Genomic DNA, 18,106 nt, shown 5'->3' on the forward strand with positions numbered 1-18,106 from the left:
TGACAAAGAACAAATTTCAGAGTGTATATAGAGTAAATTAATTGAGTTACATATGACGAATTAAGGGGTACATATTAGATGGATACTGGTAAATTATTAGATGATCGTAAAAAATACATTTTTAATATCTCCAGGGTACTTGTCCCACCCAAGCCTACAATTCAGTGAGGGGTTAGTCACTGTGTTCCACGGTGGAGACCCTGGGTTACACCAAAAAAAAATGTTAAAAGTATATTATTTGTGTACTAAATTTACATTATACAAAATAATGTACTTTTAGTACGTAAATAATGTATTTCTCTTGATACAAGGTACATTTTTAATATACTAAAAATACATTATTTGTATATTAAATATGAAAAATACTTCATGTACTTCTAAAAACTTACTCCCAACTTTTACTCTAGCTTGTGTTCAAATTTAATTAGAAAAAGAAAAAAAAATAAATAAACATAATAGCCCCTATTAAATTGAGCAATCACAGAATGCTAAATCATAAAGAGTAGAAAATGAGATAGAAATTGAGAATACATGTAAAATATACATTATTTGATATAGTACAAAATTTGGTAGTTTCAGTAGTAGTTAAATAATGTAGGGCTGATGATAATGGGATGGATAATTAAAGGGCTTAGGATTATTGGCAAAGTAATAAATAATCCAAAAAATGATGTTGTTGTTTAGAAGATGTTGAAATAGTGAAAGCGAGAGAGCGAGGGGGCGGGGGGAGAAATAGACAAGGGAGAAGAAGAGAGGAGAGAGGGAAGAGGGCCACTTATGTTACCTTTTTTTATGATGCACGCATCCGTGGCAGAACAGAGAGAGAGAGAGAGAGAGAGAGGGTACACAGTACTATTGCTGCAGCAGCGCAAGAGGGAGGGAAGGCCCAAGGGAAGGGAGCTAGCCTCAGCAGCAGCAGCGGCCCCTAAAGCCTAGGGACTAGAGATTACACAGTAACCACATAAAAAGAGAGCCACAGAGAAGAAGAAGAAAGAAGAAAGAAACTACTGTTGTTGTTGTTGTTGTTTATGGTTTTTGTACAGAGTTTTTGAGCTGCAGATATGGAGTTGAAATGGTGATATGGGTGAGTTTGCTAGGGAGAGGGACTCCTTTGAGTTTTCTCCTCAGGGATAAGCCATTGAAGAAGAGCCCCTTTTTCTTTAAATCTTAGGGGGAAATTTTCTTTTTTCCAAGGCAAGCCTTTTTCTTTTCAATGGATCTTGGTTTTGTTTATGGCTATTTCTGTTGCTGATTATAAATTTTTGGTTTTTTTGTAGATGATTGGAATGCAATATAGTAAGAATAGCTTTGGGTCTTCGATTTCTGCATCTTCTTCTGCGGCTCAAGATGGCAAGTTGAAGAGAGATGGAAGCTTTGGGAGCAATGAACCCATTTCTGTGCTGGACAAGAGGAGGAGCCCAAGCCCTTCCACTTCCACGTCAGCTTCCTCTTCCTCTTTTGGGTGCACGGCGGCCGTGAAGGACGCCGCCGCTCCGGCCGCCGTGGAGGAGTGGGTGGTGGGGGAATTGCAGCCTCTTGTTCCTTTTGAAAAATTTGGTCTTGGATTGGAAGATTGGGAGTGTTTCTTGTCTGAATCTGGGGCCGGGGATTCCGACCAGTCTATTCTCCGGTGGGTTTCCGGCGCGGAGTTTGAGGATCCCTCCTCATTACATGAGATCCAGGGCAATGCGGGTTTGGGTGATGCTGATCAAACTACTACTGGATTTGGTGCCCTAATTGCCTCAGATAATTTCTTCACAAATGTGAGTTCTTCTGTTATTCCCATTTCTTCTTTGAATTCCAACATTGGGAAATTTGGTTCTACTGTCAACCATGTTAATTCTCAAGACTCCAATCTTAATTTTACACCTAATAACAATCTGGTGCCTGGGTTGAGTTTTCAAGAACCTGAGCAGAAGCCTCAGATTTCCAATTTCCAAATACCTGTAGTGAACCAAACCCAGAATGCCACAAACAGAAATGTGTTTGTCTCACCATCCTATGGGGGCATTCTTCATGAAGAACAACTGCCTCCTCCTGCAAAGCGCCAGAATTTGGAAATCCCGAATTCTCAGCTACCTGAAATTCCTTTAGTTGGTATGAGTCATGGGTTGTTGCTTGGGAAACAACAAGATTTTGCCCAACTACAGCAGCAGGGAATGATGGGCTCGGGCCAGCACTCGAGTTTACTGCAGCAGAAGCCATTGCTGGTGCCCAAGCAAGAAGAGGTGGTGATGCCACACCACCAACACCAGCAACAGGTTGTGTATGACCAGATTTATAAGGCGGCAGAGTTGATTCTGACCGGGCAATTCTCACACGCGCAAATGATATTGGCGCGGCTCAATCACCAGTTCTCTCCTGTTGGAAAATCGTTGCAGAGGGCTGCTTCTTATTTCAAGGAGGCTCTAATGTTGCCTCTCCTTATGCCTGGGTCTTCCATCTCTCTGCCTTCAAGGGTTCCCTCGCCCGTTGATTTTGTGTTCAAGATGGGCGCCTATAAGGTCTTTTCTGAAGCGTCCCCTATCCTCCAATTCATGAATTTTACATCCAACCAGGCACTTCTCGAAGCCCTTGGCGATGCAGAATATGTTCACATCTTTGATTTCGATATTGGATTTGGTGCCCAATGGTCCTCTTTCATACAAGAGCTTCCTAAAAGGAATAACGGAGGGCGAGGAGGAGCGCCTTCGCTGAAGATAACAGCCTTTGCTTCTCCTTCAACTCACCATCCCGTTGAAATCAGCCTTATGCACGAGAGTTTGACGCAGTTTGCCAACGATGTTGGTGTCAAATTTGAGCTTGAGGTGGTAAACTTGGACACATTTGATCCTAGTTCTTATCAGTTGTCCTCTTTCCGACCATGTGGGAGCGAGGTGGTTGCTGTGAATTTCCCCATTTGGTCCCTTTCGAACCATCTCTCTGCTCTTCCTTCACTGCTTCATTATATAAAGCAGCTCTCGCCAAAAATTGTAGTTTCACTGGAACGAGGATGCGAACGAACTGAACTGCCTTTCCCGCACCACATTCTCAATGCCCTAAAATACTACGAGGTCCTCTTCGAGAGTATGGGTGCTGCAAAGGTGACTCCGGACATGGCAAACAAGATGGAGAGGTTCCTCTTCCAGCCTAGCATCGAGAGCATTGTGCAAGGCCGCCTCTGTTTCCCCGATCAAATGCCCCCGTGGAGAACCCTGTTTACTTCAGCTGGCTTTCTACCCGTGCCATTTAGTAATTTCACTGAAACTCAAGCCGAGTGCATCATGAAGCGAAATCAAGTTAGAGGGTTTCACGTGGAGAAGAGGCAGGCATCGCTCGTGCTGTGCTGGCAACGCAGAGAGTTGTTGACGGCCATGGCTTGGAGGTGCTGATCGGTGTTTTAGCTTCGTTTCATCAAAGCTGGAAACAGCGGTTTAACTAAATATGTTATTTGATAGCAATTAATAAAATCTTAAAACTCGTCGCATCTCTGAGTGCTGCTGTGAATGAATTTTCCCTGCATGTTTCTAGTTTGCTACAATCTAAGTAGTATTTATTGACTGTAGACAGATATTCTTGTCGAAAACTGAACATTTTCCTTGTTGCACGAGCTATTTGGACATCTTTGTTATGTACTATTATTGCCTAGTATTAGTTGTAACAAGTTGCTGCTATAACTTTGCATTTCTAGTTTTTTTTACATATTTATCGCGATAGACACCATGATTCTTCATACCAAATCATGCTTATTCAATTATATTGCAGGTATCTGTCTTCATAGTATGTTTGTTTGTTGTTTTTTGTTATGTCCATATATTTATCTTGCCAATCTGGCTTCAAAGTTTTGCTATTGAAAGTGGCATTTGGAAGGAATGGTTCATTGTAGGGGTCCAAGTTTACCTGTCATTGTTTATAATGGTCTCTTCTAATAGCCAAGTGGGGGGTCCAAGTTTCGCTGAGTTTAGAATGGTCTTCCCTTCTAGTAGCAATTATATGATGAGCCTTTTTGACTCATCTCCTTCAAAATGATTTTTATGATCCACAATTTTCTCTTCTTTTTTTTTTTTTTTTTTTTTTTTTTTTGGTATTGACTCCGGCTCTTTTAGGGGTAAAATACCCTTATATAGTGTAGACTAATCTGTTAGGACAGGTTGAACCGACTTGTCTTTTAAGGGTAAGAACAACCTTATATAGCCATAGTGGACTAGGTCTTTAAGGATGTGCTGAATCGACTTCATAGGTTGACCTCCAAGTGGTCTAAGTCCATCTGAATTACTTTGGTCACCTAATGGGGTGTTTGGTTGGTTGTAATTGAAATTCTTTTCCAATATTATTTCACATTCAAAAAAATTACATTGTTTAGTAAGAGGGAATTGCAATTCAAGACTCCACACTCATGAATTACAATTCAGCATAGCATAGAAAGGAAAAATGTAAAAAATAACTCTTTTGTCTTTAATTATTATTATTATTATTATTATTATTATTGTTATTATTATTGTTACACAAGGTCATTTTATTCTTTATATCACTCATTTCTCTCATTTACAATAATTCTATTCTTCCATACGAAACAAAATAATTTGAATTCCTTCTTTATTTCCTACCGAATTATTATTCCTTTCCCTCCTAATTCCTTCCATCCAACCAAATTTCCCGCAATTACTTCGTTAGTATATATGTCTTGACTCTAGAAGGTTGATGTTCTTTCATTTGAACGATTTAATTCTTTAATGATTATTAATAATTTTGTTTAAACAAATTGATGAGTTTTTGTTGTTATAATAAAATTTGACACGCCTGATGTCACATTATTGGTAGTATATTTTAAAAGGTTAGGTGTTTTCAATAATTGTAAAAATGAGGTGGGTAGTTTGATATTAGATTAGATTATGCAGGCAAGTCATTATCGTATGGAGTTTCATTGTATAATTGTATTAGCTATCATTGCTTTCATTAAATTTATTGTATCCACATAATCAGACCACATGGGGGTCATGTTTGGTTTGCCAATATTATAGTAATTTCCCTTTTGTCTGCCGTTTTAAAACTTCTCCAAAGTCAATAATCTATTTTAGCTTTTTGCATTTTTGTGGTAAGTTGCATAGGTAGCTTTTGAATTCATAATAACAACTCACAAAATTATTGGTTGCTCACATCTTATTATTTTGAGGATACTTCCATCTAATCTTGTACAATTTGATGTTTGACTCATTTCATAATCTTGTAACAAAATTAATTAATTCATGTATACATTTTTTTGACAACAATTCATGTATACTTAATATGAAGAATTGTAACATTTATGTAAGATGATATAAATTGTACCATTTAATGCAAGTAACACTATTCATATTTTAAAATGTGTGATATTAACCTAGTGGTTGGTAAGTGGAATGCTATACAACTACAAAATCAGAAGTGAGTCGAATTCTGATGATTAGTCTGATAGTGAGGCCGTGAGGGGATACTGAATGTCGTATGAAAAAAAAAAGTGAGATGTGTATTAATTGTTTTTTAGTTAAGCAGTTATAAATAACATATTTGTTGGAAATAATGATTGCATCCCAATATCGAGAGTTCTTGACGCTCCTATCCTAAAGATTTGGTGGGAAAAATTAGTCACAAGATGCATCTCAACTAGCTCATAGTTTTCCAAATGCTTATATAGTAGTGCTCATAGTAAAGCTAATTTCATGCGTCCCTTCTTGCTCGACCAATTGAAATGTGTCTTAAGGGCAAATAGCATATTTGTTAGATGAGAATGAAGATTGAACAACCTTTAAACACAGTCACATAGATATAATGTCATGTGAGGGTGAGGGGTTGGGATTATATTGTTGTCTATGATAAATTATACTTTGTATTATTATTATTATTATTATTATTATTATTATTATTATTATTATTATTATTTTTGGACAGTAAATTAGTTGAATTTCATCGCTCTCATCTCTATCATATGTATGAAAAAATAAAGGTTGGGAGCAATTCAATGAGAAGATGAAGCCAAAGAACCAGGACAAGGATTAATCATAGCAGTTAACCTATTGCCTCTTCGGTCTCTATTCTTAAAATAAGAAATAAAGCAACACCAAATGACATGTCCCTTTCCTCGAAAACAAACATACAAAATATCCTTACATACAGTTAAGAGTAGTCAATAGTAAGTATTCATGGAATATTATTTACTTTTGACTCCATAACTTACACACTTTTTTTTTTTTTTAAAAATTTTATTTTTAATCCATATTCAAGCAAATCAACCTCAACCAACAACCACTCCCATGAACCATGACCTTAAACCTTCCGTATTCATGTTATAGACTCAACCCAAAACCGAATCTGAAAGTTATGTTGGTTGTAATACTTCAGTTTGAACCCTTCTATTCGAATCAAACCGTAACCCTCAATAATTGGGTCTTTACCTTGTCTAGATTTATTCGATATGTTTCGTTTATGAAATAGATTTTGAATAATAGAATAAAGATTCTATTTCATTTTTTACACATTGTTAAACACTATAAGAAAACAATAAAATACCTACAACTCAAATATTTATAGATTTTGGTATTTTAACAACGAAAATTTGTTGGTAAATTAAATACATAAATCTGACTTTTCTTGTAGTGAAATGATTAGAGTTCATGAATTGTATTCCGGTGGTTATAGAAATATACATAAAATAATCAATCAAAAAACATAAATACCATACACACACATAACAACAACATAACAAATATAAATTAATAATTAAGAAAAATGTAAACATTAGCAAAAACAAACTATTCTTAAAAATTCAAGTATAGCCTAATACTAGGTCTTTCAGAATAACTATTTCCCATGAAAAGAAATATCTAATTCTCGTAAATACTATTCATGTGAATAAAAAAAACTTATCAAAGAACAGAGTAGATCAATTTTCAGTTATACTATCTGATTACAAACTCATTGTCAATCAACAGTTGTTATACAGTGGACCATGGTCCACAATGCATTGTGGACTATGGTCACAAAACGTCGCCGTTTCATTAAGTAAAAGAAACGGTTGCGGCGGAGTTCTGTAAAAAATACTACAGTTCATCTCAACAGATACTGCCTCACATTTGTTTTTATACTATCAAATAAAACTGCAATTATATCGAAATGTAATTGTAGTTGTGTTGAAAGGAAACTACAGTGTATATAAAATGAAACTGAATAACAGTTTCACATTTTTTGGTGTATATTGTCCAATGAAACTGTAGTTATATCGAAATGATGGTATAGTTGTGTTGAAAGGAAACTGCAGTGTATTATAAAATAAAATGTAGTTGTGTTGAGTGTATAACGTCGAATGGAACTGCAGTTATATCGAAAAGAATATAACTGCAGTATATATAAACTGAAAGTGAATGACACGGAACGGAGACCGTTTTAGCTGTCTATTTTTCATTAATTAAAACGACATCATTTTGATGCATTGTCCAATGTCCACAATTCACAGTCAAATTAGGCGTCAATCAACATGCACAATCATTATTGCATGGACCATGGTCCACACAGCTGTGTGGACCAAAAATAAAAAGTACATTATTTTTGTACTGAAGGTACATCATTTTTATATTGTAGGTACATTATTTTAGGGTATATTATTTTTGTACTGAAAGTATATTATTTGATATATGCTGTCAAATAATGTACCTACAGTACAAAAATAATGTACCTTCAGTATAAAAATAATGTATTTTTTATTTTTGGTCCACACAGCTATGTGGACCATGGTCCATGCAATAATTTGCCCAATACGCATCGTTATAGTTTGCGTTGTCGTCATATTTTATATTTAAAAAAAAAAGTAAAAGTAAGGTTGGGGGCCCAGGCCCAATAATGACAAGATGGAATACAGAAGAGACTGGGATGGGATGTGATCCATTGACTGTGTTGTATAGGTGGGGAAGTGGTCCAAGCAGAGCCCAAGAGTTTCATTTTGGAACACAATTTGCTTGATTGGGTTGCTGCCTTGCCTACTTGCCTGCCGCTTTAATTTTTATGCTTTCCCTTTGTGAAATTACTCTTAGGTTTTGTTTTGTCTTGTATTCTATGCCCAACCACTTTGTTTGCTCCTATGTCTTCTTGGCCTTATCTTTTGTTTGACTAACAATCACATTATTAAGCTATATATGTTAATTAGCTAAAGAGGTGTACGTAAAGTCCAAATAATTGAAATATCCTACTGATAATGCGGTTTTGAGGTTTTGATTTGTAATTCTTTTTCGGTTGAATTAATTTTATAATTAATGAATCAAATCAAAACTTCGATTTGATTGAACTAACATTTGAAAGATGGTGGTGTTGGAAAATTTAGGTTGCAAGTAGACCTGCAATTATAGACACGACACGAGACCGAATACGAAAATAACGGATTAGTGTTTAGCCTTAATATGTCCCAGGCCGTTAATGGGTTGACCTGTTAAGAACCCGTTATAGTTCGTGTCTTAACGGGTCAACCCGTTAAACCTGTTAAGAACCCGCTTAACCCGTTAATATTATCGTGTTAACTAGTTTACACAAACTTGTTTATAACCCGCTAAGGACCATTGTCATTTAGGTAAGAACCATTATGATGAATGAGATTACAAAAGATATCATGAACATGACTAACGATGAATTTACTACATTAGGCCAAGATCCTACACCAATTATTGATGTTCAACAATATGAATTTGAATTTTTATTGTGTTCAATTGTACTCTAAAAATTAGTATAGACTTCTTTAATTATGATGGTTGGATGTTATTTTATCATTTTATGAACGTTATAAATTGATTTTTTTTAGTTTGTCTGATGGATTGAATTGTAGGTTTTTTTTTAATATATAACTTAACTTTAAATTTTAGTTTCTTTTTAATATTATTAATATGTTTAGCGGGTTTAAACGGGTTTCGTGTCATATCGTGTCGACACAACTCGAAACTTGTTAACAAAACGTGTCTATGTCGTGTCCGTGTTTAGTTTTATCGTATTCGTGTCGACTCATTAACGAACCCGTATACACGAATTGCTAGGTCTAGTTGCAAGTAGTTGTTCAAGTTGCCTGACGACAAGGGGTTGTTAGTAGGGGTGAGTTTATTTTACTAGTTGATTTACAAATTTTGTTGGTTTAAAAGTAGGGTGTAAGAATAGAAGCAATCGTTTATAGTATGTGGGAAAAAAATAAGGGTGTGTTTGGTTGGTGGGTTTAGGCATAAGAAATGGGTATGAAAGTGATTGTTAGTGTTCGGTTGATAGGTTTTGAGAATGCTACTATGAGTTTGAAATACCTCATTAATGAGAAAACTCATACCCTTATTAAATAAGGGTTTCATTTTCCTTTCTCATTTCTTCCCCAACTATTAAAGTATTAATATCATTCCCATTCCACCCAACTACCAAACATGCTAAATACTTTCACCAAAACCCATTACCCTTACCAAGTATTTGATACCCATTCCGATTCCCATTCCCATGTGCGAACCAAACGCACCCTAAATGTGTTGATGGTTGAGTCTTGAGCTAATAATTAAGTGATTAGGAGAGTGGTGTTAAATCATCTACTAGATGTCATTAAAAAATTACTTAATTTGGATGGTTTGAGGTGGAGTCTCGTAGGATGAGGTGTTAATGTTGTGTCTTTGCTTTCAATTTGTACTCTTTTTTTTTTCATTATGCATTTTGATGTAACAAAAATATTTTAATAATAAAGTATTTTAAAATATGGTATATAATTGATTTATAGTACATAACCATCAATTATATTTTAAATGTTGAAAGTTTGATATCTATTGGCCGTTAGCTCCTAATCGTTGTGTTGCTGGCAATTTTAGAGTATAAACTAAAAGTAAGAAAAATATTGAAAGTAGAGACAAGAGCGATCTGAAGAAATAAAATCAGCAATTCCCATTTCTTTACTTCCTTTTACAACATATATATAATCTATATTTTGATAGATGCTACAAATTGATGGGAAAAGGATTAAGGCTCGGCACCTAAGGTTCAGAATGGTAAAGGAGACAACTGATAAGAAAGACAGGGGATCTGTGGGAAAGGAGGGCGAGCTTGAAGGATTCAATTCGATAGGACAAAGAGGCAGCCTACTAAAGGCCGGCTAACGATCGGTCGGCTGGTACCGGACCTGTATATTGAGGTTATTCAGTGAACTGCTTTGTGGTGCTATTGAAACAACTAATTACCGTAGGGAAAAGGATGAACTAAATAAGTTGAGGGAAAGAAGGCGGTCCGACCTACCTAAAAGCCATAGCCGAGGCAAGAAGGCGGTGCGCGGAAGGCGGTTTGAGAAGTTTCCAAAAGGCGGATTGGGAAGTTTCCTAAGGGCGGAGGCGGTTATGCGAGGGTATCATGCCGAAGATATGGAAAGAAGCTCAGAATAGATTAGGAAAGTATAGCCAAATGTAATAAGGAAAGAAATCCTAAATTATATATGGAAGTTTAGGGTTAACATAGGGGAGAAATCCCTCCTAACTTGTATAAATAGAAGTGTAAAGCTTTGAGAAAGGCTAAGCAATTCATAATTCAAAGAGAGCCTAAACGCTGCTCAAATTTCATACCAAATACTTAGTCAATTTTTTGGTAGTGTTGGCCTGCCGATCGACCCTCTGTGGTTGATAAAACCAACACAAATCATGCCATATGTATCAATTCAAGCTGTTACTTTAACACTTTACTCCGTATTTAAGCGTTATTTCCTAGAATAGTATTTCTTGATTTTTATACTTAGTTTTAAGATGGGACTGCTTCGGGGACGAAGCCTTCTTTTAAGGAGGGTAGATTGTGATACTCGAGATTTTTCTTTTTCCGGTTAATTCTTTTGAACTTCCGATGTCATTTATGCGAATAAATTTTCTAAATATTAAAATGGCCCATCCACCGTTAGATCAATCCAATCCAATGATAGCAATGCAATCACACGACCACATGGGATGACAAGACCGCATATGAGCCATATTCTATGTGTATATATATACATACATATATATATATATGTATATATATATATGTATATATATATATATGTATGTATGTATGTATGTATGTATGTATTTATGCATGCATGCATGTATGTATGTATGCATGCATGCATAAACTATTTTACAATATGGAGTGGTTTATACTTAGCAATTATGCTAATCGGATTGTTTTCTACTTGTTTTTCTTAACACATTTCAGGATTAACTTGATATATGTCGAGAGCGCTTGAGGAGTTAGATAGAGTAAATTTTATTTTGAATCTAGCTCCTAGGTTGATCCATTAGTGCTGTTTATATTGTGTAGAGCGTGTATTGACTCTAATGACTATTATGCCTATTTAGATTTCCTTGTGGGTTTTGTATGATGCCTAGATACTGGGTCTGTAAACCTTGTGTTTCATTTTAGGATTATAGATGTTTGATTGATGACTTAGCCTGGTAATTGTTCCGGTATGAGTAACTACTGCAGTAGCATCCCCATTGTTTTGAGCTTTATCTATTAAATGATGGTATTCAGTTTTATATATAATCCTATCTTTATGCTTTAAGCTTTAATGCATTAGCCTAGGCTTATATGTAATTTGGAGGTGTTACAGTTAGTTAGGGCAATGATATGTAACACTCATAATGAGAAAGTACCAAACACCCCATCAAAGTTAAATGTATTTTTGATTCGGTAAAATTTCTAAATCAAAACTTTTATTATGTATTTTTAACTTTTTAATATAGGAAGTACCTGAAGTTGGGGCAAATTATTGTATGAAGCACAGTTCAAAATATTGTCGTGAATATTATGAGTAAAAATAATGTACATTATGTGTTAGAATAATGTACAATACGTGTTAGAATAATGTACATTACGTGTTAAAATAATATACATTACTTGTTAGAATAACAAAACATCTGAAGAAATATAATGTACATTATATTTTAAAATAATGTAATTATGAGTTATTGTCGTAGTTGGGCGCGTGAAAAAATAAAATTAAGCAAAACGACGTCGTTTTGAGACCGTGGTCCACACATATGAGGACCACGGTCCACGCAATCAGTAGTTATGCCGTGGACCTGGGTCCAAAAATGACGCCATTTTTTTTTTAACTGTTTTTTTTTACTAAACATATTGGCCTGAAATGTGGAACACAAACTTTACATTCACATACACTATACTCTACATTCACAATTTGTAAACTCCACATTCACACATTACATGATTATATGTTTAGTAACTTTATTACCACTGTTATGCATTCACACATTCAAAACTCTATATTCACAGGTCCTATACTCCATATTCACAACTTGAGAACTCCACATTCACACATTACAGGGCTACAAGTTGCTCGAACTTCTTAACTCTATTATAGATTCACACATGCATAACTCTACATTCACGATTTCTATACTCTATATTTACAATTTGAAACCTCTACATTCACACATTTCTGGGCAACTCTACATTCACGATTTCTATACTCTACATTCACACTTTGAAAATCTCTACATTCACACATTTTTGAACAACTCTATATTTAACAATATGTTTATTAATTTTTTTTTAAAAAAAAAACAAAACAAAACGACGTAGTTTTGGACCCAGGTCCACCTTATGGACCTGGGTCCACGGCATAATTTGCCTACCATTGTGAAGTTGTAATGTGGGCTTAGAGAATAGAGATAGAAGCCGGCCCAGGAGCCCATCAAACCAACCCGATATCCGGTTCTGACCTGGCATTGACGTCGCCCTTGCTTGATGGAGGGGTCAGATGCCAACAAAAACATTCATATATTTCCCCCCAATTTTGAGTGTATTATACCCTAGAAACGACCAGAATCTCTCTAAGCTTATCATCACAAAAAAGGGGTTGCGATCTTCAGATGGGAATCATAAGGAGCACGTTCAATTTCTTGATGGGCACAGCTTTCGGAGTTTACTTGGCCCAGAATTACAACGTTCCCGACATACGCAAGTTCTATACCACCGGCATCGTCGTTGCCAAGCACATAGAGGAGAACTACCGAAAGCCCAAGAACGGTAAAGATGAAGATTAGTATACAGCTGTTTGATTTACAGTTTTTTTTTTGGGAGGTATTTTTGTAGCCCTTAGTATGAGGGTTGGTTTTACGAGTAGGGATTTTTGTACTTTAGATTGAGAAACTTGGGTTCATACTGTTTTTATCAATGAAATTATCAATGGAAATTGAAGTTTATTGAATCGGATTTATCATCGGTTTTTGCTTTCTCTGTTTGGATGATAAATTTGTGTTTGATCATGGAAAAGTTGATCCTTGTTTGTCTTCAGTGGCAAAAGAGGATATTTTTATAGAAGGAATGTGGGTAATTTTATGATTTATCTCCAATTAAAAGGGAAAATTGTGATGTGGTTAATGGCTTTAAAGGGAACTGTTTAAATTGTTTTACTTTTATTCTTTATTTATATGTATTTTTGTCAAGATAGAAGTTCTATTACGCATCAATGGCAATGTACACATGGGGAAGAGGGCAAACAATCTGCCTCCTAGAAATGGTTTCTGCCTTTGGGATAGTGCATAGTAGCTCCTTCATGCTTAGCCCAGAAGATTGTAAAAAGCTATGAAAGTGGTTGAAATCAGCAATATATTAAGTGCATTTTTGTGTGAATTTTTTGAGAAATTCTTACTGTGTATTATTAAACTACTATGGAGCTCCAGTTATTGAATTGTAATTGTGGCATTGGGCAACTTTTAGAATGTCCAATGTATGTATTTTGCTCTTGTTTCCTGGTGAATGCACATTTAATGTTGTTGGCACAGGAAACTTGCTATTGCTAAATCTATGGTTGAGTTTGCAGACATTTTGTTTGGAGAAGCAAGACTGCAAGTAACTGAGTTATTGGTCTCTATCTAGGTGCTTCTCTTTTAGATTATGAGTGTATATTTTATTGAAAAATGAAAATGCAGTGGTTCCGGTCCCCTTTTCTCATAAGACTTGAGATGAATGTGAAGCTGATGTTGGGCGGGATTTAACTGTCTCTGATGATTTGGTTGTTAATTTTTAGTGGCAGTTGGTAAAGGACTAACATCTGCTAGGTGGCTGCTATTGCTAATCAACTTCGTGCTCAACCTGGCAATGGATAAAGATTTAGGTGTCTAACACAGTCACCTAAAACCACTCACGGTAAATGAATAATGAATGATGTGTTTTGACCCTTTGATATATATGTGTTCTTGCTTATTTAATATTTGACTAATACTGGAAGAAAGGTTGCACTACATGGCATTTGAGCTGCCCTTTGTTTTCAATCTTTCTTTGTCTTCTAGGTGGGTATTTCAAATTCCACCCTGAATGATCAATTCACTTTGTTGCCAAAACAAAGGTGGGGAATTATAGCACTTTTATGGTGTCTCAATAGGTAAACACAATTGAGACTTCCATAGGTTTATGGCCCTGTTTGGTAAATAATCAGCCTATCAGTCAATTTTGGCTTATTTGACCACTATTAGTTGTTTGGTTAATAAGTTTTTTGTAAATCCAAAATACTAAAATTCAAAAGGCTACTCAAAACAGCATTTTCAATTAGCTTTTTGAGAAAAGAAATTATACCAAACAGTTAACAGCTAATTTTACTAAACAACTTTCTAGAATCAGCTAATGTTATCAACTAATCATACCTTCTAACCCAATCAGCTAACCTAATAAGCTAACAACCATTTACCAAACAGGGCCAATGTCATTTTTTAGGATTAGCCTATGATTTTGTAGTTTGTATTTCAACTGTTGTATTCTGCTTATTTTATTAACTCTAGTAAGGATCAAGGAGGAGCTCTAAACTGCTAGCCCCTATACGTTTAGTGAACTAAGGACTTGTTAGACTACAACTGTGGGGTTTATGTGTCAAATAAAGACATGGTCCAATGTATTCTGAATTTGCTTATGAGACTTGCAGTGTTTTTATTCTGTATTTTTAGCACCAGCCTGATATGAACTTAAATGCTTATGTAATCAGAAGTCACAACTTTATATATGTTTTGATGGGTTTAGCAGATGTTCTGGAGTTTGATAAATGTATACAATTTAGAGTTCTTTTCTTCCATTTCTTATAAACAACACACACACACACAAAACACATGCATAATTGGCGAGAAGGAGACCTCAGGTGGTGAAACTGTTGTGAAAGCAACTCCCAAGAATCACTTAGCAGGTGTAGATGTATCTTGCTGAACAGGTAAATCATCTTCAACTCTTCAAATGTAGATAGGGGTGTAAACCAGCCCAGCCGAGCTTGAGCTTGGCTCGCCATATTTTCGAGCAGCTCGAGCTGAAGCTCGACACGACATGACTCGAATTGAGCTTGAGTTCTTTACTCGAACTCGAGCTCAATTTTGACCTATTTAACTTTATGCTTCAATTAATAATAACAATTGTTATACCCATACATAAATAATACAAATTCAAAGTCCAAACTTCAAAGTTCAAAGCACTCCATACAAATTAGCAATTTCACATCAACTAGAAGTCTACATCAACTCAATACAAGTTAACAACCAGATCAAAAAATTGTTCTTCAAACTTCATTCTTTCTAGCAACAACATCCAGAAAGATTAGCAACAATCATCCAAACATAACCTTTCTCATTCAAACATAACCTGCAAATCTTTAGATCTTTATATATTTTAAAATATATGATTATGTCTGTCTGTTATAGAAAAGGCTTCAACAGAAATAAGGATCTTTTTAACAAATTAGAAAAACAATACAAATCCACAACTCCTCTGTTAGTAAAACAAATGAGTGAATTACACCTTCATACCTCAGGTTTAGGTTCTTTCCAGAGTGAGGTACTCAAAGTATATTTAATGCCATCATAGGCAAAAGGCATAATGATGAGTAAAATGGTGTAGTGAGTTTACGGGTGTGTTATGCCGTCCTCATGGGATTGGAGTTTATGGCACGTAATATGCAATTATAAGCAACTAGGCACTAGCATAAGGAAATACACAAGAAGCTAAGCTAACAATAAGTTTAAAGAAGTAGTAAAACTAACACATATAAACAAAAATAAGTAAAAATATAAAGATAGGACTCAAATTAGGGAGGATTATCTTATAGATGCTATAAAAGATTAGGGGAAAAACAATTAATCAAGAGTTTAATGAATTGCACTAAAGAAAATTAAGATTATTTTGATCATCAAATGAACATTTTGCGGTAAAAATGAGTTTAAATATGGGGTGAAAATATAGACAAATATACAGTTATCACATAACACTACATAGCAAAAAAAATTACACAACAAAAATAGTAGAGAAAAAATAATTCAATAAAAAATTAACGAATGCATCAGAGATTCTGATTTCCTTTGAAAACAATTTCATCTTTCTCCAGAAGGAGTAAAATTCTAAAACATCATCATCTGCAACTCTAAAAATCCAGATATAAAGAAAATTTAATTGCCAAGTACCTTGTGGTCTGATGACATCACTGTTACCATTTCAAATGGAAGGTCTCAGGTTTGAGTCCCATCCCAATCAAGGATGTTGGCATTATCATGTTGTTTGAGCAGATACTATGTATAGGTTAGATTGTAGTACTAAAAAAAAAAATTTAATTAATCAATGTATAGTAAAAACTAAACAGGAGTATTTATTAATTCAATAAAAATTAAAACCACATCATTGAATTTTCAATAATATAGGAATCAAATTCTCATACTGCAAAAAATAAAATAAAATAATTTCAATGTAAGCAGTGATAGTGTACCACGAAATATCCAGCAACAATGAAGCTAACTGTGTCGCAAGATCTGCTTTATATTTCTGCCCTCAAAATGAAACATCCAGCAACACAAACACTCAGTACAATTTCAAATAAAACCACACTTAAATATTAAAAATTGATGTGGGCTTGAGATTATAGAAATGAGAGAATGAAAATTTGAAGAAATTGAAAACAGAGAAGTAAAGAAAACAGCTAAAGTTCATTTGCAACCTCAGTTGAAAGATGGTGATAACTTCTATGACAATTACAATAAATCAGAAGGTATGGGTAAATAGCATCATCGATTGCATTACCAAATTCATGAATACACCACTAAAAAATGAGATATGCAACAGAGATCATATGGTGGTAGTGCATGTTCTGAAATCATCAATGAAACATACAGATTTAGGTGGATAAGAATCATCACACCTCCGTGCATATCTGCATATAAGTTTCTAACTAGAACTAATTAACAAAACCAAAAGTCAAAAGAAACTGAAGAAAACTAGATAAAAATAGTAGAAAGTAGAAAGACTAGAAACTACTGTTGTGCTGCGAAGGGGAAGGCGCTGCTTGCTTGGGGCCGACGGCTGTGATTGGACTGCTCAGTGCTCACTGGAGGTTGCGATGGGTGTGCTGCTTTGCTCACCGGAAGTTGCGATGGCTGTGCTGCTCACCGGAGGTTGCGATGTCTGTGATTAACTGCTAAGTGCTTACCGCCGAAGCTGCGACGAACGAAGCTGCTTTTAGAGCTGTGTGGCGATGGCAGTCTGGAGGTGGCGACGGTAGCTTGAGAGTTGCGGCCGATTAGGAAATCAACTAAGGGTGTGTTTGGAAAGCAGGAAAATGATTTCTGGAAAATGAGTAATTTTCCAGAAATCATTTTCCTTTCTTGTGTTTGGCTGCAGAGCAGAAAACTGTATATTGTGTGTTTGGTTCATTTTCCAGAAAATGAGGAGGAAAATGAACAGAATTCTATAATTACGTGTTTTAGTATATTTGTTTAAATATAACAACATTTATAATTAACAAATGACTAATAAAATATCAAAATAACTAACAAAGTATTACAATTAAAAATAACAAAGCAAAATAGAGTTGATCATTGCATCCAACATCTTACAATCCAAAATAAGATATCAAAATAACAATTCCTAAATAACTAGTTGATCATCCCATCCAAATTTTACAATCCAAAATAAGATATCAAAATAACAATCTAGCAATCCAACATTAAAGTCTTACAATCCAAAATAAGATATCAAAATAACAATCTAGCAATCCAACATTAACGTCTTACAATCCAAGAGAAAGTCATAAAATCCAACATAACCAATATCTAACTCAAAGATGAAATAAAGCTCTCAATCCACTTTCTCT

At 35.1% G+C, this 18,106-nt stretch overlaps 1 protein-coding gene and 2 non-coding genes across 3 annotated transcripts; 1 reads left to right on the forward strand and 2 right to left on the reverse strand.

Annotated features, from left to right (window-relative positions):
• Nucleotides 1-732: 732 nt before the first annotated feature.
• Nucleotides 733-3,695, forward strand: LOC116002345 (scarecrow-like protein 22). The gene is made up of 2 exons (XM_031242458.1): nt 733-1,194; nt 1,278-3,695. Exon 2 carries the CDS (start codon nt 1,278-1,280, stop codon nt 3,369-3,371), a length of 2,094 nt encoding a protein of 697 aa, XP_031098318.1. The 5' UTR covers nt 733-1,194; the 3' UTR covers nt 3,372-3,695.
• Nucleotides 3,696-15,772: 12,077 nt separating this feature from the next.
• LOC116003217 lies at nt 15,773-15,839 on the reverse strand. The gene has a single exon (XR_004094649.1). It is a non-coding gene; the product is annotated as a small nucleolar RNA Z267 (small nucleolar RNA).
• A 1,237-nt stretch (nt 15,840-17,076) lies between these two features.
• LOC116003214 lies at nt 17,077-17,160 on the reverse strand. Its single transcript, XR_004094646.1, has one exon. It is a non-coding gene; the product is annotated as a small nucleolar RNA Z195/SNORD33/SNORD32 family (small nucleolar RNA).
• Nucleotides 17,161-18,106: the final 946 nt, after the last annotated feature.

Source organism: Ipomoea triloba, chromosome 13 (genome assembly GCF_003576645.1).
Source record: "Ipomoea triloba cultivar NCNSP0323 chromosome 13, ASM357664v1".
Lineage (NCBI taxonomy): Eukaryota > Viridiplantae > Streptophyta > Magnoliopsida > Solanales > Convolvulaceae > Ipomoea > Ipomoea triloba.